The sequence below is a fragment of the Macadamia integrifolia genome, chromosome 2 (assembly GCF_013358625.1).
Source record: "Macadamia integrifolia cultivar HAES 741 chromosome 2, SCU_Mint_v3, whole genome shotgun sequence".
Lineage (NCBI taxonomy): Eukaryota > Viridiplantae > Streptophyta > Magnoliopsida > Proteales > Proteaceae > Macadamia > Macadamia integrifolia.
In genome coordinates this window covers 39,458,376-39,482,957 of record NC_056558.1, presented here as the reverse complement: position 1 = coordinate 39,482,957, position 24,582 = coordinate 39,458,376, and the positions used below count along the sequence as shown (strand labels likewise).

Genomic DNA, 24,582 nt, shown 5'->3' with positions numbered 1-24,582 from the left:
AAAAAAAAAAAAAAAAAAGACAGAACAAAATATTAAGAGATACAACACAATTATACAAGAATTCTTCATTCATCATATTAAATTTTACTTGCACTTCATTCAGCATAAAACATTAAAGCCTAACGCAGTTCATTCATGAAACATATTTATCAAGTAACTAAGAATAGAGATTGAAATGGTGGGAAGGGCAATAAAAAATCAAAACCTAAACCACAATTCGACTGGAAATTCTTCATTCACTATATTATATTTCCAATAATATTCTATGATAGAAACAGAAAGCAAGAGATTATGGCCGCACAATTTTCTTGTTTTTAAGCAAATTTATTTTTTGGGTGAATTCAAAACAAAGTTGTAGGTAGAAACTATTACTGTCACTTGAATCTTTCGTCAACACCTGAAACATCAGGAGTCACAAACACATTCACTCTACCATGCGCTTGCTTTGCCCATTCCACTACTTAGCTTCCTTAGCAACCATCTCTTCCTCCATGCCTTCTTCAACCTCTTTTGCTGATTGTTCAGTGAAAACATACTAGAATCCGACTCAATGATACCGTCCGATCCAGAATGAGAGAGTAAATGTAGAGATTATCTCAAGAAGTAGAGATGGATTATTCCAATGTCGCCCAAATCGCTAGCAAGGACTTCGATTCTGGATTTCTAAAACCCAAATCCCCTTTATTTTTTGAAATGTTAACGGCACAAAGAAATTTTTTTCTGCATACGCGTTCTTCAGCCATCGATGGCCACTTCAAGGAGAGGTTGAGCCGGCAACGATGACGAACAAGACTCAGGATTTCTAAAACCCTAAAACCCCGATTTCCTTTTGAAAATATCAACTGCACAAAGAGATACTTTGCTGGATAGACGTTCTTGAACAATGACAACACTTTTACTATTCTTTGGTGAGAGCTTGAGCATGACCAGAGGGAGAGATAGAGTCGGAGACGGGGAAGATGAGTTCGGAGGGGAATCCTTGCAATTTTATTATTCTTTGAAATGACAGAAATGCCATTTTAGAATGTTTACCAAAGGATTCTATTAAAACTAATAAAATGTCTAAAATGCCCTCACTTAATAAGTCTTTTAGTGTCATTATCAGTCATCATATATTCGTCTTTTCACTATTATGTTATTTTTCCAAACATAACCCACGGTTGTTGCGTCAATAACAACCCAATATAATATATAATTCATTTGTTTCCTTGTTATTTCAGTATACTTGGAAAATATGCATGCCAATTGACACAATTTGATAATGAGAATGAAATGTTAATTTCAAATTATTAAAAAAAAAAATTTATATGCTTAATTTAAAATTAACTTTTAAGAAGAAGACAAAAAGATAATCAAAAGAAGGAGAAATATTTTTCATGGGAGAATAGTTTCTACAAATGCATGAGGACCAATGGGAACACATGAGGAAACATCTATAGAAATATTATTTTTCCTATCATGAAGCAATCTGGTCTTTTTCGCTCCCATCTGATTGGGTGCAAGGGTCGCATTCTTCTACATAAATCATTGCCCCTTAAAAAAATGTATTAAGTTTTAAATACACATATAGAGGTGGTTTTTCTTTTTTCATGCGCCAAGGTGGACTCACCACTATGGTGGTTTAGAGAAGAAGTGGGCGCCCACTAGGGCTAAGTGGTGGAAAGTCATGGGGGTACTACTGTACTAGTGGTGCATGGCAAACACTAGTGCACTTTCAAGATGAGTTGATCCACTAATCAACAATCCCTTTAGGGTAGTGCCAAACCACTAGGCTATTTGCCCAATTGTGCACCTATAGAGGTGTAACTTTTCTTCTTCTTTTTTTTTTTTTTTCGTCATCCCCCAATTCTTTACCTGTACACAACATGTGTCCTATTTTACTCCAATGGTGGTGGATCAAATCACATTTTTTTATGAGAAAAATAAAAACTTCATTAAGTAGAGAGAAAGTGAATTACATCATTGTACTATAGGAAGTTGTAAAACTGAGATTGTTTTGCTATAACCATGTGTTATGCTACGCAATTCTAGTACCACTTCATTATTGGGCCTACAACAAAAAATAATGTTAGACATAAACTTATACACATCCAAAAAAGAAGGAATTACATTTCAAGGCCATGAAGTGGTATTGTAATAAGAAATTAGTTATCCAAGATCTCCTGAATCACTTTAAATCTCATTGACTTTCAATTCCATGTCCTTCACCTGCATCATGTCTCCATTAGTCTATGCCAATTTCAAGAATACCCAACTCGAAATCAAATCAAGCGTTAGTTTGATTTGTTTTTTTTTTCTCTGAAGTTGGTCCAATCAATTTGAGTTGAATTCAAAAACCCTACATCGATTCTAGAATTAGGATCAAAATTATTAGAACCTAGAAACTACAATCAAGTCAAGAAGAAAAACAAAGTTTTTGAAATATTTGATTTTTGAAAGTTTTCAATTCATTAGACATGGGATATCAAAATAAAAGATAATTGAATTCATTTCCATTATATTATTAATTGAAATAAGAAAATAATGATAAAATATAAATATCACACATTATTCAAAAGTCTATTTAAAAAACCATGCAAAATGAGAAGTGGAAAATGCCCTGCTTTTTCTAAATGGGTTGACCGCTCACGGGTTCGACCACTACTCCAGATATGGGTGGGTTCGACCAGAATTAGAATCCGACCGCTAATGATATCACGACTCATTTGCAATTTAATACAGCCAAGCGGTCGGAGCCAAGGAGTTGAGCAATCCAGCTAACTTCTCCGTCTGAAGTCTGAAACCAGCTCTTTGAGACCAAATCTTGCTTCAGAATCTCATCAATGGCGAATTTTGGTACTTACCAAGTAAGAACTCTCTCTTCTTATCGCTAAATAAGATTTCTGTTTACTTATTGTCTGCTTCGTCATCCAAAATCAATGTCGATTGCTCTAGGTGAACAGATCTGTTTTGCTTGCGTTGGAATTTAATCTAGAGATCTCTTCAGAGGAGTTATTTTATTGTTCTGTATGTTCAATTTAGGAATGGTAGATTCACATTCTCCGATCCGTGATTAATCGGATCCTTCTCTGAGCACTGTTGCAGGAATCACTTTCTTTAAATTTGTGTGCCTGTGTGAATTATTAAATCATTGCATTCTGCAGTAGTTCCTCTTATTTGTTTAGATCTGTATGCAATTAATATATTATTTTGTTTCCACCTATCAAATGCTAATTCCACAATTTTCAGATTTTGGTGCGGAAGTAAACAATTTCGCACACATTACATTCTGATAACTGATCAGTGTTCCAAATATTCCTATTTGATATTAGTTTGAAGAGAACTTGCTATTGTGATAAATTAAGACCAGATCCGAGATGCTTGTTTGCAGATTTCGAAGAATTTGTTTCATTTCTTAGAGTACTCTTTGATGGGGCTGTTGAATAGGTTCTTCTTTTCTTTTTTGGAGGGGGTGTTGGATGGGAGGTAATGATGATATTTTTTTAATATATTTCTTTAATGTTGTGGGGTTTCATGTTATTGGGAAGGTTCTTTCTTCTTTGTTTGCCTATTATCTTTCTGTGCTCACATATCCTAATTTTCTGTAATATTGTGTAGGAGTCATGTCCTTCGATAAAAAACATTCTTCTTCTGGATTCGGAAGGTAGACGGGTCGCTGTTAAGTATTACTCAGATGACTGGCCCACACTAAATGCAAAGTTGGCTTTTGAGAAATCAGTGTTTACTAAAACACAGAAGACAAATGCCCGGACTGAAGGTGACGCATTTCTTCCTCCTCTCTGATTATAGGCATTTGAATTTTGAATGTTTTATGGGATATCATCTTGAAGATATATGCATTTTATCGTCTATTTGACGTTCACTATTGGTATTAACAGTTAGCTCCATGAACAAGTCTGGGTTTAACTATCTGACAGAAAATTATTTTACTTGGATGAGTTAAATGGAGAAATACATAATCTAACTTGGGTTATTCATTGTTAATCTTTGGTCATCCGTTGTATACAATTTTTTCCTTTTTTTTTAATTCTATTGGGGAGTTATGATTTTGGCAGTTCGAATGCCATTATTTTCCGATTCATAATGTTGAATGAAGCATCGCTTGTTAGTAGAAACAAACTCATTAAGCCATTTTTCCATTTTAATGCATCATAGCATGGGATTTTGGATGTCATATGTGAACTGTTTGTAAGTACAATCCTTTTTCATTGATGAACTCTCTGTTTACTCGTCACCACTACTTAGTTTTCGTGTGTCAAATTACTCACTTGTTGGTTCCAAAACTCCTTGTCTTGATACATTTAGAATGTACATCCCTCAGATCCGAAGGCATGCCATCTTCTATTGGACCACGTCTGACGCTGTCTCTCTAATTGGCAATGGGACAAAAATGAGCCTTCTCCAATATCAGTTCTGCTATATAATTTTAATTTCAAAACAATGTTCCATATTCTTTTTTCCAGTTCCATCAAGAAGGATAAATAAAGAGAAAATATTTTTGTTATTCTTCCTTTTCCTTGACAATAAAACTGCTCCTATTTGGTGCAGTAGGTTTTTGGGCTCTGCCAAACTCTCTGCAAGCCGAAAGCCAGTCTAGCCAGAGGCCCTCTGCTTCGTTTATGGCCCTAGTCTGGGGACCTCTATGTTAAGACCATGTATAAGGCCTGTCTCAATTGGCACATAAAAAGTTGTTGTATTGAGACCTACATATAAGCCCTATCCTGAGGCACACGCCTTAATGACAGTTGTTGAACTGGGCTACTGATGACAACATTGCAGGTAGAGGGACAGCACCCAAAGTAGGAAAAACAGATAATTCTATTTAAACAACTCAGATATGCATGAAATTCTGGTCAAAATGGTCTATTTGTCAAGGAGATATGTCTGAAAAATCTTTTGTTGATCTAATGGTCAGATTCGGAGATATGGATTGGTCTAAAAAAGAATAGTTAACAAAAACAGAAACTCAAATTTACAAACTACTAGAAAACAGCAAGTAGGATTCAAGAAATAACAAGTAAACTCAAATAGAAACAAGGTTCATAGTTAGAAACTAAGGTGGACAGAAAATAACAAGTAAACTCAAATAGAAACAAGGTTCATAGTTAGAAACTAAGGTGGACAGAAAATAACAAGTAACTTCAGCAATTAGAAAGTTGTAGAAAAATGGGGGCGGGGGCGGGGGCGGGGGCGGGGGCGGGGGGGGGGGAAGCTTTTACTAATTCAATTGTTCCTAAGCTTTCTCAAAGCATTCACTTCATCACCTGGACTAAGTGAATGCCATTGACTAGTTCAATTTGTTCCCAAGCTTCACTAATTCTCACGTATCTTTGATGCTCTATATATAGAGCTTATATCTAATGAAATGGGATCATTGAATCCTTGTGTGAAAATCCCCTCCATTAAGAATGGTATCAGAGCCTTGTGTCTCCTCCCTCTCTGGCTAAACTCCTCCTCTGGCCATCCCTCTTGTCTGGATTGAACCTGCTGTAGCTAAAGATACAGTCTAGGCCACACCCTTTTGCAAGTAATCCCTGCTTCTGGTTCCTATTGGCAGAAAAAGACCCTCGAGCGTTGTGGGCTTTCAGGCGAAGGATGCCGTTTTGTGCCCTGTTTGGCTCGGGTTGCTTTGCAGTTAGGAACTATGATCAGGGGGGTTCTTGATCGGCCTCGACTAGCTATGTCTTTACCTACTCCAGTTTCTTCGGTAAGTGGTGTTGGTTCAGATCTGGATTTTGCCAAGTTTCTTTCGTGATTAATGACTTCCCCTTCCTCTTCTCTGTTTTCTTCTCCACGTCGTTCTTCTTCTTCCCGCTCTTCTTCCTCCTCTTTAGATTATCTCTATGAGCTATCTTATGTCCCTGATGATCAAGTCATCCCTGCTACCCCTACTCCCCTTCTTAATCCGTATACTGTTTTCCCTAAAACACCTACACCCCCACGATGGACTACTCTTCTCAAACCAAAGAAGACTCCCCCTTGAAGGAATTGGTCCAAGCTTCTTGTTTTGATCAACTCTCTGTCTCTGCTACTGATAAAGAGCAGTTTTTCACCCTTGAGATACCTTCGGATCTTATCCCTCAATGGATCCAACAAGGTTATACTCATTTCCATCTAAGAGCCATTAAGTTTGCTCTTTCTTTCCATGGACGAAAAGGACTCCCAGTGGTCTCTCGGGTTGCACTTCTTGACAGTCGATTTTGACGGTATCAACATGCCGTGATAGCTACTGTTCAGACTACCTTGAACGCAGGAACAGTGTTTTTAACGCTGTATCCTAATTTTAATATTCCTTTGACTGACCCTCTTCTTCCTACTGCCCTGAAGTTCCAGATTCATATTACTGGTGTTCCCCAGAATGCTATTTCTAAGGCTGCTACCTTGCACTATCAGATGGCTTACCGTTTGCAGAATCATGCATTTGATCTTCTTACAGGCCATTCTGAAGATGCGCTGTTCATTACTATGGACTCTAACCAAGTCCCTTGCTGTACCTATGTTCCTTGACAAATCTTTAGAGATGAACTTCTTTGTCTCCTTCCCTCTTCTTGGGTTACAACCTATGAACAACAAGTCTCAGCCTCTCAGCCACAGGCCCCTCCTGAACCAGTCCAGTCTACTGACCCGGAATATATTACTCATCCTAATGGTGAGGTAGAAATCCGTTTTCCTGCCCCTCAACCTCGTCCTTCTCCTTTTCCCTCTTCTTTTGGGATGATCCAGGAAAAAATTCCCATCAAGTCTTTTGATTCCCAGGGTAATCCGATCTTCTACTTTCAAGATCCAGTTACTAGCCATAAATACTTTGACCTCTGTGACTGTGATGATTGTCTCCAAGATTCTGACGATGATTTTCCTTCCTCCCGTCGTTCTGCTAGACGAAAGTCTACTCAACACCAATTACAAGAACGATATAAGGCAGGTGATCCTCTGTTGGACCCTTAAGCACTGAATCAAAATACCCTTTCTTTGTTAAATATGGTAATCCTAAGATCTCTTCTCAACCTTCACCTTCTCCTTGTAAACCTCCTTCAAAACCAGAGTTACCTCCTCCAGTCATTCCTCCCTGTTGTATGTATACTCCAGGATCTTCTTTATCTTCTCCCCTTCAATCTTTTCCCGGACTTCATGATTCTGGTCCAGATGTTCATGGTATTCGCCAAGTTTGGAAAGTTAAACCTTCAGTCCAGGCTACAGGCTGTTCTGATCCTATTTCTCCTGTTGAAGCAGCTTTGAATTGGCAGGCAGAAAATGCTACAGTCCAAAACCAGTACCTTGAGCGTATCCTAGCTCAAACTCAACAAACTCATGGTACTTTGTCCCATCATGATCATCTTCTCCAATCTCTTCGACGAGAAATTGATCAGGTTCACCTTGAACTTGCTGGAATTACGTCTCGTGTTGCTGATACCACTACAGCTTTTGCCCTTATTGGCCAAAAAGAGAAGCACCTCAGGTATCTTGAAGCACAGCTTCATCAAATTCAGCACCAACAACCTCGTGCTCCCTCTTTTGCCTCTTCCCCGCGACAACAACAACCACTTCCTGTAACGGTTCCAAGCTTCATTCCGCAAGATCCTTTTGCTATGTATGTCTCTCCGGCGCCTCCTGCTGTTTCTTCTTCAAGGACTTTTCCTACTGAAGAATTGAAAGAACTTCAACGACAACAACGTGCTCTTCCCAAAAGAACACAAGCAGTCAGAGGCCATGCCTGCAGTAGTAGATTACCCCCAGCATGGACATCCACTGCTGCACTTATGGATCTTAGTGACTATGAAGATGAATATGCAGATGCCCTGCCAACACAACCTCTCCCATTTACCCCTCACCCCATGCCAGTCTCATATCCTGCACCACCACCTCCTGATCCACATAGGCCACCTCCAGCTCCTCTATCTTCATCCACTGAAACCCTCGTCGTTCCCACTCCTCCTGAATCCATCCATACCATCATTTCCCCCTCAGAAAACCCTCTCTCTGAGTACCTCACAACCCTTACTATCTCAGATCCGGCCCCCCCTCCTTCTTTTATGAACGAAGGTCCTCAACCTGTTACACCACATGTTTCGAAAATGGATGATGACCCTGAAATCCAGAATCCTGACACTCCTAGACAACCTCTTGTCCCTCCTACTCCTACACCTTTTACCCCATACCTAAATCAGGATCCAAAACAGTTTTTTACTCTGGATGATATTCCTGTATCCAAATGGGCGTCTTGGATTGCTGATTTTCATGCATGGATCAATGCTGAATTACTTCATGAAGGAGCTTCATCTGTTACTGTATTGTCTAAATTTATTGCAAGACTCCAAGGCAAACTCAGGGAATGGTATTTAGCTCTTATGGTATTTAGCTCTTGGTCCTTACAGACAACTGCAGATTGTACAGCTTACTGAAAGCCAGTTTGTTACCACTCTCTATCAAGAGTTTTTTGGCCCTGTTTCAAATGATCTCTCAAAGGGCCGAGATGAATTTCTCCAAATGAAGTGTTGTTCTCTTCTTTGGGCTGACCTTGACAAGCATTTCTCCAGAATGATTGACCGATTTCATAAAATTGGTATTGATGATGAGAATTTAAAGTAAGTCTTTTTGAACTCCCTTCCAGAACCTCTTGGCGTAGATACACAACAGTTTTTGAAGAACTAGAATATTCCATTGGCCTCATGTACCATTGGTTCTCTATACAGCTATGCTCTTACTGCCCTTGATAAGCTTTGCAATATCAAAAAAGTCTGGAAGGATTTGCAAGATCGTTCTGATAAAGTCTCATCTGCTTGTAATACTTCTTATCTCAAAATCATGTGCAAAGGTGACAAATCTTGCGACTGTTCTACCAAGAAACCCTCTCATCACCGACGGTTTCCTCTTTTCTCTCAGAAAAGGGATCCATTCAAAAAGAAACGGTTCTCTTTTCGGTCTCCAAGGAAAAAATGGCGATTCCTCCGGAAAAAGCAAATTCGAGGAAAAAACAAGTTCTCGGCTTGTTATGTATGTGGAAAAAATGGACATTTTGCAAAACATTGTCCTCAGTCTCGAAAGAAAGAAAAGGTTTTGCACATGTTATCTTCCCTCCAGCAAGAAGATCTTCAAGATGCAGACCTTGAGTCTCTATATTCTCTTGATGACACTCCTCCAGACCTCTCTCTTTTTGCCATTGATTTCCCTAATACAGACTCAGACCCAGAGTCTTCCCTCTTCGAGTCCGAGGAATCTGATCCCCTCTACCAAGTAATACCTCTTCTTCCCTCTACTTATCCTACTCCTCAGCCTCCCCTCTTACAAAGTCAACCAGTTACCCTTCCTCATGTTTCTGTTACAATTCTTCCTGAACCTTATGCCAGACCCATAAACCTTATTGCCTTCCTTGACACAGGAGCTGTTACTACAATCCTGAACCCAAAAATCCTCCCTAAATCATTGTGGAAATCCTAAGATCCTCTCCCTTTTCTTGCAGCCAACGGTGAAATCTTCCACATCGCCCTTGTGTCTCAACAACCCATTAGAATCCAACTTCTTCCAACACTTTCCATATCCCATACAGTCCTAGGAACCCATTTTCCAGGCAAAGACCTTATCATCGGTTTTGACATTCTTTGTCATCTTCCTCTCCGATGGACACCCCAAGGTCTTATCTATAAGCAACAACTTCTCCCTTGGACCCCTATTTCTAACTTATTTCTTGCAGGTATCTCCCTCTTTGAAGAAATTAAAGCACATATTCTCTCCACCTCTTGTGCATAATCTCATTCGGATTTTCTTACAAAGTGTTCTCGACCACTATGGCAGAACCCTGACTTCTTCATTACGCTACCTTTCAAGAAAAGTGAAGATGTCAATCCGACAAAAGCCAGCCATCCAGGCCTCACTCCAGAACATCTTTCCTTGGCTATCCAAGAGATTCAACAACTTTAGTTCCAAGGTCTTTTGGAACCCACTTTCTCCTCATGGGCATGCCAGGCATTTTATGTTAATAAAAGAACGGAACATATTCGAGGAAAGCATCATTTTGTAAAACATATTTAGCTGCGCTATAATCAAAACGAACTAAAAACGGTTTATTTAATAATGCATTTTGAAAGTTTTGTATGCAAAGAACAATTGATAAAAAAAATTTTTTGATGGTACTGTAATTCCTTTGAGCGGAGTTCCAGATCCCAGAAGTGAATTGGACTAGTTGTTCTTTGTTGTTGTCCAGAAGTTTTTGTTTGAGGATTCCGCCGTATCCTATATCTGAGGCATCGGTTTGAACAATCTTGAAAGCCTCAGGGTGAGGAATAAATAAACAGGGAATTTCTTTGACTAATTTTTTGATAGTTTGAACGGCCGTAGTTTGGGCCGTGGACCAAGGAGTAGGTTTCTTTTTAAGCCGAAGGTACAATGGTTCGGCAATCTTACTAATTTGGGGAAGAAAATCACGAACGTAATTTAGACTTCCTAGAAATCTTTGTAGTTGGGTTTTATCGAGAATTTGGTCAGGGAATTTTTCACCAAAAGTAATGGCACGATCAATAGGGATAAGGGTACCTCTTTCGATCAAGTGGCCAAGAAACCTCACTTTGGTAAGAAAGAATTCAATTTTCCTTTTAGATAAAACAAGACCATTTGATTTTATAATTTGATAAAACATTCTTAAATGTTTGAAGTGTTGTTCAACAGGATTTGAGAAAACCAAGACATCATCAATATAGACAATGGTAAATTGTCCATAGGAATTGAAGATATCATTCATGATTTTCTGGAATTCACTAGGGGCATTTTTGAGGCCGAATGGCATGACGTTGCATTCATATAGGCCAAAGGGGGTTGTGAAGGCGGTTTTGTAACGGTCTTTTTCTTGGATCTGGATCTGCCAGAAACCAGATTTCGTATCGAATTTGGAAAAGATTTTTGCCTGATAAATTCTTTGTAAAAGGTCCTTTTGGTTTGGGATTGGATATCTGACCCATTGGAGGGCATCATTAAGGGGTTTGTAATTAACAACTAACCTGGGAGTACCTCTTTCTATTTCGGCAGCCTTATTGACGTAAAAGGCTGTACAACTCCAAGGAGAGGTACTGGGTCGGATGAACTTTTTTGCCAAGAGATCATTAATCTCTTCTTTGCAAGTCTCAAGGAGAGTTTGATTCATTTGGGCCGGTCGTGCTTTAGTTGGGATTTGAAGGTCTGAAAATCCAGAAGCATAAGGCAGGGAAACCATATGCTGCTTACGGTGCCAAAAGGCATCAGGAAAATCAGAACAAAGATTGGATTCGAATTTTGTCTTGATTTGATTAATTTGATGAATAATTTTGGGATTTTTAAGATGGTCAGAGATTCTTTCATGAAGAAGCTCTGTTTTGAGAAAGTTTAATTGTTTAATTTTGTTAACGCTTTGGTTGTCAGGATTTTGGGCTTGTAGAAATGGGAAGACAATCTTTTGTCCTTGGAATTTTGTAGAAATCCCATCTTGGGTTATTTTAAAAGGTTTGATTTTTTCTAAAAAAGGTTGACCAAGGATTATGGTTTGGTCAAGGTCTTTTGCGAGGATGAATGTTTGGGGGAGGCAGAGGCCTTGGTTACAGACATGGGTATTTGAAAGTTTGTATCGGACATTCAACCCTGATCCATTAGCTGTGTTAAGGCGTTGGGTGGTTCTTTCATAGAACTGGGTTGGAATAGCACCTTCGTTGATACAATTGGCATTTGCACCAGAATCAACTAAGGCAATGGCCGAAAATTTGAATGAGGCATTAACAACTAAGGTTATGCGAACATACCAATTTTGACAAGTTATGGTAGCCACAAAACCAGGGATTGTAGGGTTTGGTTCAACAAGTTCTTGATTTGCGGAAGGGTTTATTAATGGTTCGTTGTTTGAAGTTGAAGCTTGTTGGTTTTGTTGTCGGTTTAAGAAGGCTAATTGTTGTTTGATATGTTTTATCTCATACTGCAAAGTTGCAGTGGTGGTTTCAAGAGATTTGATTCGACCAGAATGATCAGGAATAAGGGGTTTTGATATTTTGTCGAATTTTTGCATAATTTGGTGGAGATTGTAAGGTTGAGGAGAATTTTGGGTAGAAACATTGTTTCTGAGATGTTCGAGGCAGGCCTTCTTTTGTTCAGGGTCTGCCAAGCTATCAATATAATAAAAAATATTTGAGTTAGGTGATGCACGGAGCATCCGGACAGATTTGGGGAACACAATCTTCACAGCTAAGACCAATAATACAGGAATCACAAGCACATGCTTGGAAATTCTCATTATTGGAAGGACTAGAAGAAGTATGTTCAGAAGCTTGTATTTGATTAAGTTTGTAATTTTCTTCTTCAGAAGAAGACGAGGAAGAAGTTTCTTGGAAAAGGGCAAGGATTTGTGTTTTATCTTGCTCGGATATTTGTAAAGAATTAATTTTGTTTGAGACCCTACAAAATTTGGCGATATGGCCAGGTTTACCACATCGAAAACATCCTTGAGAGGATTTGTCAGGTTTTGGATCTTTGAAATTTTTAGGTGCCTTGAAAGGCTTCCTGTATTTGTTATACTTGGGCTTTGGAGGAGTTTTATGATAAAACTCAGGGGTTGTGAATGGTCTGTGAGACACATATTTCTTGGATTTGTGAAACTTTTTATAATATTTGCGAGAAGACTTGTGTTTGTGTTTTGTTGGAGGTCTAAGGGGAGGGAAACCGAACTGTTCGCAGAATCCTCCTAATTCTCGTTTGTAAAATTTGTTTTCTTTATGGATTTGTTTCTTTAATCTAATATCAGTACAAAGGGCGAGGCCCTCTTCATGGATTAGACTAATGATTTGGCCATAGGACATTTGATCATAGGGAATGATCCCATCATTTTCTTTCCTAAGGCGTTGTTTGATTTTCTCGGAAAACAAAGTTGATAATCCTGTAAGAAATTTTTCTTTCCAACAGGGAAGGTTTGCGTCTGGTCTGGTTAAGACTTTGGTTAAGAAAGTGTCTTTGTACCATTTGAAATCATGTAATTTCTTACATCTAAGGTTTGATAATTGTTCAGTTGTTCTATCTTTGAGACGAGAAGGGTTTCCTAAAAAGTAATTTGCAATACTGAAAATAAGGGTATTAACAGCATCTTCTATAGGAATACCTTCACCATCAAGAAGGGGGTCTCCTTCGGGCGTTATTTGGACAGCCATTAAGATTTCTGTTTTTTGGATATCAGTCAGGACATAATCCCACCAACCTTTGAGTTGGCCGGTAAAGCCAGAAACAAGCAAGGTAGCCACAACACTATCAGGTGTATTTTTAATACGATGTGCATTGCTAACCATGGTCATCTGTTGGAGTTTGTTCATGAGATTATGTTCAGACAGACCATCTATGTTTCATTCATAGATGATTCCACTTTGGTAAGAAGCCTGAGGAGCAGTTCCTCTAGCTTCAATTTGGAGGTCAGGGAAGACTGGGTGTTGGTTTGAACTTTGACCAATTTGGTTGATTTGGGGGAAGTCTTCTTCTTCTGAACTCGAAGAAGAGTCCGAAGAACAACCTATAATGGTGCGGACACCTCTATTGTTTGAAGCAGCCGAAGGTTCGGCTGAATGCTGGTTTTGAATAGGTGTTTGTGGGTTATCTGTTTCTAAATGTGTTTCAGCAGCATTCAGAATGGTAAGGCGTTGATTTATTTGGTCTAAAACAAATGATTTGTTAAGAGCGAGTTGTTGTTTCTGGGGAATATTGTAAGGTTTGAATAAAGGGACGGAAGTTGGAACCGGAGCCGGTATCATAGATGAAGAGGCTATCGGTTTAGGTTGGATAAGGTTTTCAACTCTAGACAGTTGATTACCTATGGTTTGAAGATTTAAGTTTGCAAAGTTTAGTTGTTCTATTTGTCTTCTGTTTGGGTCATCTTTTTCTGCAACTTTGAATGGAGAAGCGGTTATTTCATTACCTTTATAATTATGTTTGATGCTTTCCACCGGGGGATGGATAGCGGTAGTAGTTGGACCGGCGTAAAGGGTCCAGGGTTTGTGAGAAGTAGTTTGAGTACATACCTGATTATGCCAGGGATAGTAAATATTGTTATCCTGAGCATAAATATCAAAATATGTAAAGAAGAAAACATTTGTTTTAAGGTGGTATAATTTGTACGAATTTGAGCTTGTTGTTCTAGATTAAAGGTTGTTAAAAACCATTCTCGTTTTTGTTTGTTTTTGGGTGACTCAAAATCGTTTCGTAGTAATGGTTTATCTATTTGGTAATTTGTTTCTATTTGAATCATGTGAACTCTGGGGTTCTTTGGATCACTAAGAGGTGGTTCAACCTCAGATTGTGTAGGAGACCTCTGGTCAGGGGCCTCAGAAGGGGCTGTTTCCGGAACGGTAGAATTGGTTTCATAAGTTCCATAGACAATATTTTGACTGTGCTGGACACCAGCAAGGTTTGAGATAGGAGTCGGAGTCCTATTTTGGTTAATCCATTTACCTATGTCGGAAGAAGTCGATGCATCAGAGCATGATCTTCTGGAACTTTGGTAAACAGCAGGGGGAGTTTGTCGATTGAATCGAATGGAAACTAGTCCGTCTAAATCTTGGGAAATAGAACGGATACTAGTGTTAGAAACTTGAGGGGGAATTGCAGTCGTTTGCAGCTGCCATTCCTCAGGGAAAGTAATATCTTCCCAACGACAAAGTTTTGGGTAAACAACTTGACCCTGAATGCAATCAGTTTCAAGGTCAAGAGTTTGGCCTTTTGAAGATGTCCGTTTGGCACGGGGTTGGACAGATTTCATAGCTTTGTATTTTATGCGATGGATGATGGAAATTGGAATGGTTCCATGCATCAATTTGTAACCGTGGGTTTTGAGGTTGAGTTTGAGTGAATGTAAAATGTTTGGGTCCTTAAGGGCTATGGACATGTTTGGGTAGATATTGAAATGGACAGGTCCATAACAAAGGCTAGTTTCAATGGCTCCCAGCAGGGAATCATTGAATTCAAGGAATCTTTGGTCACGAAGGGCTAACAACATGGAAGTGTTGAGTCCTTCTCGGTGAAGAGGTTTGATGGCTACTTGGACTAATCCAATATGGACATAATTATATTCGTGATCTTTGTATAATTCTTGTAAGGTGTTTGAATCAAAAAGTTGAATTTCTTGTGTTTGAAGGGTGAAATTAATGGTTTGTTCTACGGTCTTGACTGTTTCGAGGCCGAACCAGTCTCGATCATAGATGTCATTTCTTGAAATTTTGGGCATATCCCAGCTTTGAAGTCGTCGGTCTATTCTTGTGGTTTGTTCATCATAATTGAGCACATTAGAACTTGTGCTCACCTCACTTGCCGATCTCATCGACATGGAGCGGGGTAGACGATTCATAATTTGAGATATCTTAAACTGGGGGTAACCTCCTAGATCTAAGTCTTAAGATGGTATTTCCAACATAACTTGGGCACAAACGTGGTCTTACACTCTTCTGCCACTCCTCCCAAGAGTCCAAAGGCATATACCGCGTCGAAAAACTTAAGAAATAAAAAGATTACACAAAAGAAAAGAAATCTGCAAAGAAGTAAACCGAATCCACCACCACCGAATCCAAAGTCCATAAGGATTCGATGATCCCATTTCATTAGATATAAGCTCTATATATAGAGCATCAAAGATACATGTGGACTTTGGATACCAGACATGTGGACCATGTGGGACCCGTACATGGGACCCGTACAATAATTACACCAAAATATTACACCATACTCCACTTGCACAAAAGACAAAACCAAAAATTACAACATACGAGAAGATAACGATACACGAGACACGAGAAGATAACCCTAGTCGCTATCCGAACTGTCAGTACTGCTGGCTGGATAAAAAGTAGCATGATCAACAAGCCAGTCGTTGTGCGCATCAAGGAGGCGCTCGATTCGAGGATCAGTGAGGTGACCGGTTTGATGGAGATCCCAAGCCTTATCTACACGATCAAGAAGCAGAGCTGGCACATGCTGTGGCAGAGTGTCATTGACTCGACACATAGTGGTAAGGAATCTTCTCCATTCGTCTCAATGGCCGAAACGAGTGTGGTAGGGATCATATGGTTTGACGCCATAGATATGGAAAACAGACACATATTGAATGTGATGGCAGGGTTGTTGATTTTGATCCAAGGTTTGATGGATGAAAGGGGGTCGGTGAAAGAGGATTATGATATGGGGAATATCTGGATATGGGTCATCAGAAGAAGGGAGATATCCAGATAAGAGAGTAAGCCAATGTTCAGGTGGGGCGAATAACTGGAGAAACTGTAGGACAGGATTAACCTGTTGGGGATGGTTGTAAAGAGGATGAGGGTGGTGAAGAGGATCTGTCCATCGACCTAAAAACCAATGAAGGGTTAGAAGGGGAAAATTAAGGGCGATGGTGTGGGTAGAACAGAGGTGCCAAAAGATGCACTTGTATATGAGGGGAAATTCTGAGATTTCTGCAGGGGAGGTAAAGGTAAACATGGTGAGGAATGGGTAGTCAGGGTGAAAACAAAGTCCTGAGATGGGGAGTCCATGTCGTCGAAGAGAAACTTCGAGGAGTTGGAAGGCTGTAGACTTGCTATAAGAGAGGACTGTTCGCAAGGTGAGGTCTTGGAGGATTTCTAAGGGAAGGGTTGGAGGAAGGGAACAGCAAAGGTTATGGTTTGGTGATGGGGGAGACTGAGAGGTGGAGGCTCCAGGGGTTATGGGGGACAGTAAAGGGATAATAGCAAAGGTTGAGGTTGGTCGGGAGAGGAAGTCTGCCAAAACATTATCTTTTCCTTTAATGTGGTTAACATCAAAAGACCATTGGGAGAACCACTGAGCCCATCGGAGAAGTTGAGCCTGCGGGAGATGCTTCTGGCGAAATTCAAGCATCCGGGGGAAGCTTGACATATCCAGTTCGACCAAAAAGTGATGGCCAATCAAATGGAATTGGAACTTTTCGATGCCTCTTTTGACTGCTAGAATCTCTTTAAAAGTAGAGTGATAATGAGTTTCAGAGGGCTTGAAAGATCCACTTTTGTAGCCGCAAACAGTTCTTGTAGCTGTAGAAGGGTTTTCTTCAAGAAGAACCGCACCCCAGTGAGTGTCACTGGCATCTGTTTGTAAGATTCTTTTTCCAGTAGAAGGAATTTGAAGTGTGGGGAGGTTCTCAGAGAGTTTCTTTAAAGCCTGTATAGTTGTTGTGTGAGCAGCAGACCATGGAGGAGCATTCTTTCGCAAAAGTTGATGGAGTAAAGAAGTATGAATGATCTGTTGAGGAAGAAAATCTGCCATGTAGTTGACAATCCCAAGAAATTGTTGTACTTGATTTTTGGTGAGAGGACCATCTGGAAATAGCTGCAAAGAAGTTGCAATATGTGGCTGCAGATGATATTGTCCTTTGGAGATAGTAACACCAAGAAAATCAATAGAGGGGACGCCAATTTGTATCTTCTTTGGAGAGAGCATAAGACCATATTGCTGAACTAATTGATGAAACTGCTGGAGAAGCTGAAGATGGGTTGCTTCTGTACTAGAGAAGAGAAGAATATCATCAATATATATAAGTTAGAAATAGGGGTCCAAGGGAGAAGCTGTTGCTTATAGATAAGACTTTGGGGTGTCCATTGGAGAGGAAGATGACGACGAATGTCAAAACCGATGATAAGGTCTTTGCCTGGAAAATGGGTTCCTAGGACTGTATGGGATATGGAAAGTGTTGGAAGAAGTTGGATTCTAATGGGTTGTCGAGACACAAGGGTGATGTGGAAGATTTCACCGTTGGCTGCAAGAAAAGGGAGAGGAGGATCTTGGGATTTCCACAATGATTTAGGGAGGATTTTTGGGTTCAGGATTGTAGTAGCAGCTCCTGTGTCAAGGAAGGCAATAAGGTTTATGGGTCTGGCATAAGGTTCAGGAAGAATTGTAACAGAAACATGAGGAAGGGTAACTGGTTGACTTTGTAAGAGGGGAGGCTGAGGAGTAGGATAAGTAGAGGGAAAAAGAGGTATTACTTGGTAGAGGGGATCAGATTCCTTGGACTCGGAGAGGGAAGACTCTGGGTCTGAGTCTGTATTAGGGAAATCAATGGCAAAAAGAGAGAGGTCTGTAGGAGTGTCATCAAGAGAATATAGAGACTCAAGGCCTGCATCTTGAAGATCTTCTTGCTGGAGGGAAGATAACATGTGCAAAATCTTTTCTTTCTTTCGAGACTGAGGACAATGTTTTGCAAAATGTCCATTTTTTCCACATACATAACAAGCCGAGAACTTGTTTTTTCCGAAGGAATCGCCATTTTTTCCTTGGAGACCGAAAAGAGAACTGTTTCTTTTTGAATGGATCCCTTTTCTGAGAGAAAAGAGGAAACCGTCGGTGATGAGAGGGTTTCTTGGTAGAACAATCGCAAGATTTGTCACCTTTGCACATGATTTTGAGATAAGAAGTATCACAAGCAGATGAGACTTTATCAGAACGATCTTGCAAATCCTTCCAGACTTTTTTGATATTGCAAAGCTTATCAAGGGCAGTAAGAGCATAGCTGTATAGAGAACCAATGGTACATGAGGCCAATGGAATATTCTGGTTCTTCAAAAACTGCTGTGTATCTGCGCCAAGAGGTTCTGGAAGGGAGTTCAAAAAGACTTGCTATAAGAGAGGACTGTTCGCAAGGTGAGGTCTATATAAAAGACTTGCATTTTGGGGGATTGGTGGTTGGGGGTGGGATGGGTTACCAAACATTTTACTGCCTTGACCTGATAAATCAGTCCACTAATATAATATTGGCCATGTTACTACTTACTATTCTACCTCCTTTGTTCATACCTAAGGTACTTATTTGTACTTGACAACCTTTCTATTTGCACATACTCTTAACTTCCTTGTCTTAGTGGACTCCTTATTTGATTCTTATACAGCTATAGATTCACCAAGATCTCCTCCTGCCTCTTTATCTTCTTCTTCCACCTCCTCCATTCCTCCATCGACCTGGATGGCCTCTCTCCTGAAATTCTATACAACAACAACAACAACAACAAAGCCTTATCCCATATAAATGGGGTCAGCCACATGGACCTTGCTCTTATGCATGATTGGGATAGTGAATTTCTTCCATAGCACTTGAAGACCATTAAGCATTAATATCTGTTAAAAGCATGTCACATTTTGCTCAGTCAAATCAGTGAAAGGAATTTTGAGGTTTTTATGGAATTGGCAAATGGCCGTAATACCTGATCACTATACACACACAGTTTTCCTTCAGTTCTATAATTAAAACTCAAACTCAAATCAAATTAAAAGCAGGGAAATCTGCAAGATGTTACTTTTTTTTTTGTTACAATTATTTTTGTAATCACATTGGCTTGTTCTTCTCATTCCCAAGATAGTAGATAATATTTTATTCTTGATTCTAGCGGGAACTGGAACTAACTAAATTCAGGCATCCACTAACACCCTCTCCACCCCCACCCCCACCCCCAAAAAAAAAATTAAAAAATTAAAAAATAAATAAAAATAAAATGTAACATAGGACATCTCTGTTTACATACAATTCCTAGATATTTGGTCTTCTATACTGTTTATTTCAGATGCCAAACAAATCAAAATGGATAGTGGCTGGCATAGTTTGGGTTTCCGTTATGTGAAATTTAATCCGTTTCTATTTCATCATCTACAGCGGAAATAGCAATGCTTGATAATCACATCATTGTCTATAAGTTCGTTCAAGACCTACACTTCTTTGTTACTGGAGGTGATGATGAAAATGAGCTCATCTTAGCCACAGTACTTCAGGGATTTTTTGATGCTGTTGCCCTCCTCCTCAGGTACTGTTAGTCTTATTTGTGACCTCAACCCCCTGTTCGATGGCCATTCTTTCTTAACTTGGAAGTTGATAGTTTCTTAATTTATGCACTTATGCTACCTAACACCAGCATCTTCTTGGTTCAGAAGCAATGTAGACAAAAGGGAAGCACTAGAGAACTTGGATCTCATTCTTTTATGCCTTGATGAGATTGTTGATGGAGGGTATGCATCATATCTAAGCCTTTGTTGTCTGAACGATACCTTTTACCCCTCTTTCTCTCTCTTAGGGTTGAGCAATGTGGGTAGGCAAGCTAAAGTTAATTACTTTGTGGGTACTGTCTGGTCATGCATCTGTTCTTCTGAGAGTGCTCCATTTTAAATGGATCAAAAGCTATAAAAAAATGCCCGACTCCTATCACGTAAGGTGGAGTGACCTAAATGGTAAGTGGTGTTAAGGGGCAATACAAGTTTTCAGCTTGATTTCAAGTCCTTGACAGCAGCGACATTTGATGGTAATGGCACTTGATTATTCACTTCTCAAATGTGGCACAATGCTGATCACATTTTAGGGTTTTAGTATGTCTTGGCCTTTTGTTGTCAAAATGTGAAAAATATATATATTTCTGCCTTGTAGATGAAATATCTTAAAAAAGGACCGTCAACTATGTGAAACATCAGGTGACCAGAACTTGTAGGCTCCAGTAGTTTTTATCGTCATGAAAATATAAGGAGGAATGTTCCTCTCTGAATCTCTGGGTCATTTTGTTTAGTATTTCAGCTAGAAATTTAATTTTGACATAATACCATGATTGGAGGGGAGGGGGTCTGAAGGGTCATTTTTATCGAACAGATATTTTACCAAAAGTTAACGACATTGCAGAGTGGAAGCCATGGTTTATAGTTTTTACATTCATTGCAATGAATACTTATCTTGATTTGCGCAATCTGTCTTTGCAGTATGGTTCTTGAGACCGATGCAAATGTTATCGCAGGAAAAGTCGCATCCCATAGCATGGATGCTGGTGCACCCTTGTCAGAGCAGGTGATTTGGCTCTCATCCTTACTAAGTTCCCCTCCCTCGCCCACCCCCTGCACCCCCAACCCCCCCACCCCACCCCCAAAAAAAAAAAAAAAAAAAAAAAAAGAAAAAAGAAAGAAAAGAAAGAACTGAAACCGTCTGTTTAAAATTGAAGCAAATCGAAAAAAAATCAGTTCGGTTTTGGTTTTGAAAAGTGAACTTTCATTTGTTCGGTTTGGTTTTGGTTTTTGACTAAAAACCATTGGTTTCGGTTTTGAAAAGTGAAATTTCATTTGTTTGATTTGGTTTTGGTTTTTGACTAAAAACCATCCGTTTTGGTTTTGATTTTGAAAAGTGAAATTTCATTTGTTCAATTTGGTTTTGGTTTTTGACTAAAAACCAACGGTTTCGAACCGAATAAAGTGTAACCCATATAAATCGAATCAGATTGAATTGAAACCCTACAATCACGTGTCTTTGCTGTGTTATGGAAAATTACCTTTTATGAGTTCTTTATTGAGTTTTGTAAAAGCACCGAAAGGTATTGGATTTGACATTGTGAGACTGTTTTTTCATGATATCGTAATTTTCTTCCCAACTTTATTTGTTTCAGCAGGTTATTTCCGCGTAAACTGAATTATTGAGACCGTGTATGAATCAAATGAAATCAAATACAGAAACTGAATATGAGTCAATTTGGTTTTGATTTTGAGGTTATGGAAATTATTTGATCTCAATTCGATTTTGATTGGTATGTACTGTAACTTGAACTGAGCCGAAATGGATTTGAAAACCAAAATCGGACTGATTGATACCCTTATTATGTGGAGAGGGTGGGGTGGATAACCAGGGAATATGAAGGTCTCACTCCATCGTTTTGGTTTCTTACGGGTTTCAATATACGTTCTGTTGTTGCAGACTATATCTCAAGCACTAGCCACTGCTCGTGAACATTTAACAAGATCCCTTCTCAAGTGAGACTTGCAAGCAGGAAAGACAAAGATTAGGCCTGTTTGGCTGTTTGCCTCTAAGATTTCCTTGGGGGTAGGGCAGGATGCTTGGTTTTTACTTCGATCTTATATTCCTCCATTCTTTTGAGGACAATTTTATTCAGGCTATCAAGGGGATATTTTTTTCTTTGGTTTTTTTTGTTTTTTTGGGGGGGGGGGGTGGCGGGGTGGGGTGGTGGATCTTATTATATAAGCTCATTAGGTTGCATGTACCCTTTTGTAACATGCTATGACATATTGATTGATTTTGGTACAGTTCATTAACAGATGACTTGCAAAATTTCTCAAAGTATTCAAAACATATGTGCAAAGGGGCGAATAATCTGCTTGAGGTCGAGAATTTTGCGTGCCATTTCCAAGTCTCGAATCTATCCAACTTTTTCTGAAAGTAGTGAAGAGCATTAAACATCCTGTGTAAGTGACCTCAAGGAGATAGGAGGAGTTGAACTCAGAATCACACGTTTCGTGAGGCAAAAGTCCCTTACCAACTTGGCTACCCCTTGGGTCATAGAACCTTTAACTACTAAAATATGAAATTATCCGTAAATACTTGTTGAATAAATTCTTAGGAAATGGTATTACCTCCATGGGCATATTAATTTTTCTTTTCATTTTTAATATTCTATACAAGATTCAATTTAACGTTGTTCAATATGGATTATTTCTACAAACTTCCAATCAGAAATTTGAAGCACAAGCGTACGAAGCATATACTCCCCCTTCCTTTTGGGTGGTAAATCTAAAAAGTTTGTTATTAAACATTTAAATTGCTAATATCATAAAACTATGATCTATATTTTGATAATTTTTAAGGGAAAGGGCTGGGCATGCCCTCAGCTTTCGGTGAGTTAGTGGCATGCACCAATAACAAAGTCGAACATAGGAGGGTAAAAGGTCTTTTCCAAAGGGGGAGTAGAGAAGATTACACATGTTGGGCATTAGTGGTAAAACAAGGACAGGTTGAGCCGAGTTTGAGTCCCCTTAGTTGGTCCCAGGATTGACTTAGGGCCTAAAAAATCCAACCTTTGCCCTGACTTAGGCTGGGCCAGGCTGACCCTGATCGGCCTTACCATGGAAAGGGAAATCATGCTTAAGCCCTAACTAATCACATCCCAAATCAACCTCAGACGTTGGATATAGGGCCCCCACCCATCACTGAGGGAAATCATATTAGAGTTCCAGGGAGTAACCACAACTCCCATGGAGAAGACGATGGCTGCAGGGGAATTGCCCTCGAAGGAGATGATCATTACTAGGACTTCCGGCATTGCTAAACTTCGCCAGACAAGTTCAACCTTGATCTTTGTCCCAATAGAAAATAAATCAAGATCACCCTGATCTCATCCGCCATTCGCAGCATCCTAGTTTTGAGAAGAAGGGTTTCCAACGACAATCTTCTATGAACATTATATTTTAAGGAAATTTACATCCACCATCTTTGCATTTACCCTTATCACATTCACCCCTCTTGCATTTCATTTACTACAAATATATTCACCCAAACTAATGTCGTGAAAGATGTTAATTTTAGAATACAAAAAGACATAGTTACCCTTCTTCGTTTTCTTCATCATCTTCATCAACTCAAACTTTTTTTTTTGTTTTTTATTTTATTTTATTTTATGGTATCCGGTCAATTAGACTTGGAAAACATGTGTACAGAAGAAACCACAAAAGAAGAAGGGAAAATTACAAATGTTTCTGAGTGAACGCAATTTCAAATGTCTGCAGACTCAACACCCCTTAATTGTAGACTGTGGACGCTTAGACTCGTGAGGCACATTTTTCCCCCCCTTTTGGTAGAACGTGAGGCATATCTAATGCAACTATCAAATCAGAAGTATAGTACCTCTTAAATGTTTTTTTATTCCTGAAAAATTAGGACTTCCTGCTATGTTTGGTGGCTAAGAGAAGAGAAGAAAAGAAAAGAAAAGAAAAAAGAATCTAGAAAAGAAAAGAAAAGAGAAAAAAAGAGAAAAAATAGTGAGAAAATAAAAAGAGTATGTATGTTTGGTTACCAAGAGAAGAGAAGAAAAGAAAAAAAAAATTCAAAATATTAAAAAAAAAATTCAAAATATTTTGAATTTTAGGAGAGAGATAGACACATAGGAAATCATTATGTAATCATTCATTTTTGTCTTATTATGTTTTCATATAATTTCTCATGTTTTCTTGTGTTTTTGGCAAGAAAAATTTGGGAGAACAAAAGCAAATTTTACAATTCCTAAGAGGAATTTTGAATTTGAAAAGTGGAATCTTCTCTTGGATGAAAACATACTAAGTGCAAAGAAAAATTCTTAACCCAAGAAAAAAAGTACAAAAAGTGTATTTTTTTCTTTTCTTTCTTTTGGCTACCATGTTCAGAAGGCAAAGGAAGGAAGACCCACCATCCATTAGATTTTGGAAATGGCCCAATCTATGAAGACAAGAATTTACAATTGCCCAAAATTTCAAGTAGATTTATATTTGTACTTTGTCCATTAAGCATAAAATTTGCATTTAGAATTTGAAATACAAACCTATGAACCTTACCCCACCCACCTCCTTTTGGGTGGTAAATCTAAGAAGTTTCTCTCTCGTGTGCGTGACTGCAAGTGAGAATATAAGGCTTTAGATTTAAAAAAAAAAAAGGCAATCCAAACAAAACTTATCCCCCCAAGTGAGCTTATCCACAAGAACCACTGATTAGCTGGCCAAAGTGTACTAGTAAGCATTCCATCTCTTCTTGATCCTTGTGTGGAATAGTTTTATGCTATTTTCTTCTCTTTAGTTCTGTAATTGATTATTGATTTGTCT

The 24,582-nt window shown here is 39.0% G+C and overlaps 1 protein-coding gene and 1 long non-coding RNA gene across 5 annotated transcripts in view; one reads left to right on the top strand and one right to left on the bottom strand.

Annotated features, from left to right (window-relative positions):
• The window catches only part of LOC122072028, a 3,354-nt gene extending 2,371 nt beyond the window's left edge, over window positions 1-983 (bottom strand). For 2 of the 3 annotated variants that reach the window (XR_006138317.1, XR_006138318.1), the window contains exon 1: window positions 373-983. This is a non-coding gene — a long non-coding RNA (uncharacterized LOC122072028). The remainder of the gene's footprint in view (window positions 1-372) is intronic. The other variant, XR_006138319.1, reaches the window with a different exon arrangement.
• Window positions 984-2,691: 1,708 nt separating this feature from the next.
• Window positions 2,692-22,087, top strand: LOC122089218 (coatomer subunit zeta-1-like). Of its 2 annotated transcripts, none has more exons than XM_042658782.1 (6): window positions 2,692-2,846; window positions 3,598-3,757; window positions 19,631-19,778; window positions 19,906-19,980; window positions 20,716-20,800; window positions 21,695-22,087. In XM_042658782.1, exons 1-6 carry the CDS (start codon window positions 2,823-2,825, stop codon window positions 21,752-21,754), a joined length of 552 nt encoding a protein of 183 aa, XP_042514716.1. In that variant the 5' UTR covers window positions 2,692-2,822; the 3' UTR covers window positions 21,755-22,087. The 2 variants fall into 2 exon arrangements, with proteins under 2 accessions (XP_042514716.1, XP_042514711.1); XM_042658777.1 differs by having other exon boundaries at window positions 19,903-19,980.
• Window positions 22,088-24,582: the final 2,495 nt, after the last annotated feature.

Bases quoted from the DNA above. Each gene is read 5' to 3' on its own strand.
- LOC122089218 (XM_042658777.1), top strand. From the start codon at position 2,823: ATGGCGAATTTTGGTACTTACCAA. The intron at 3,758-19,630 runs GTGACGCATTTC...CATCATCTACAG, and splicing joins GACAAATGCCCGGACTGAAG to CGGAAATAGCAATGCTTGAT. The intron at 20,801-21,694 runs GTGATTTGGCTC...CTGTTGTTGCAG, and splicing joins GTGCACCCTTGTCAGAGCAG to ACTATATCTCAAGCACTAGC.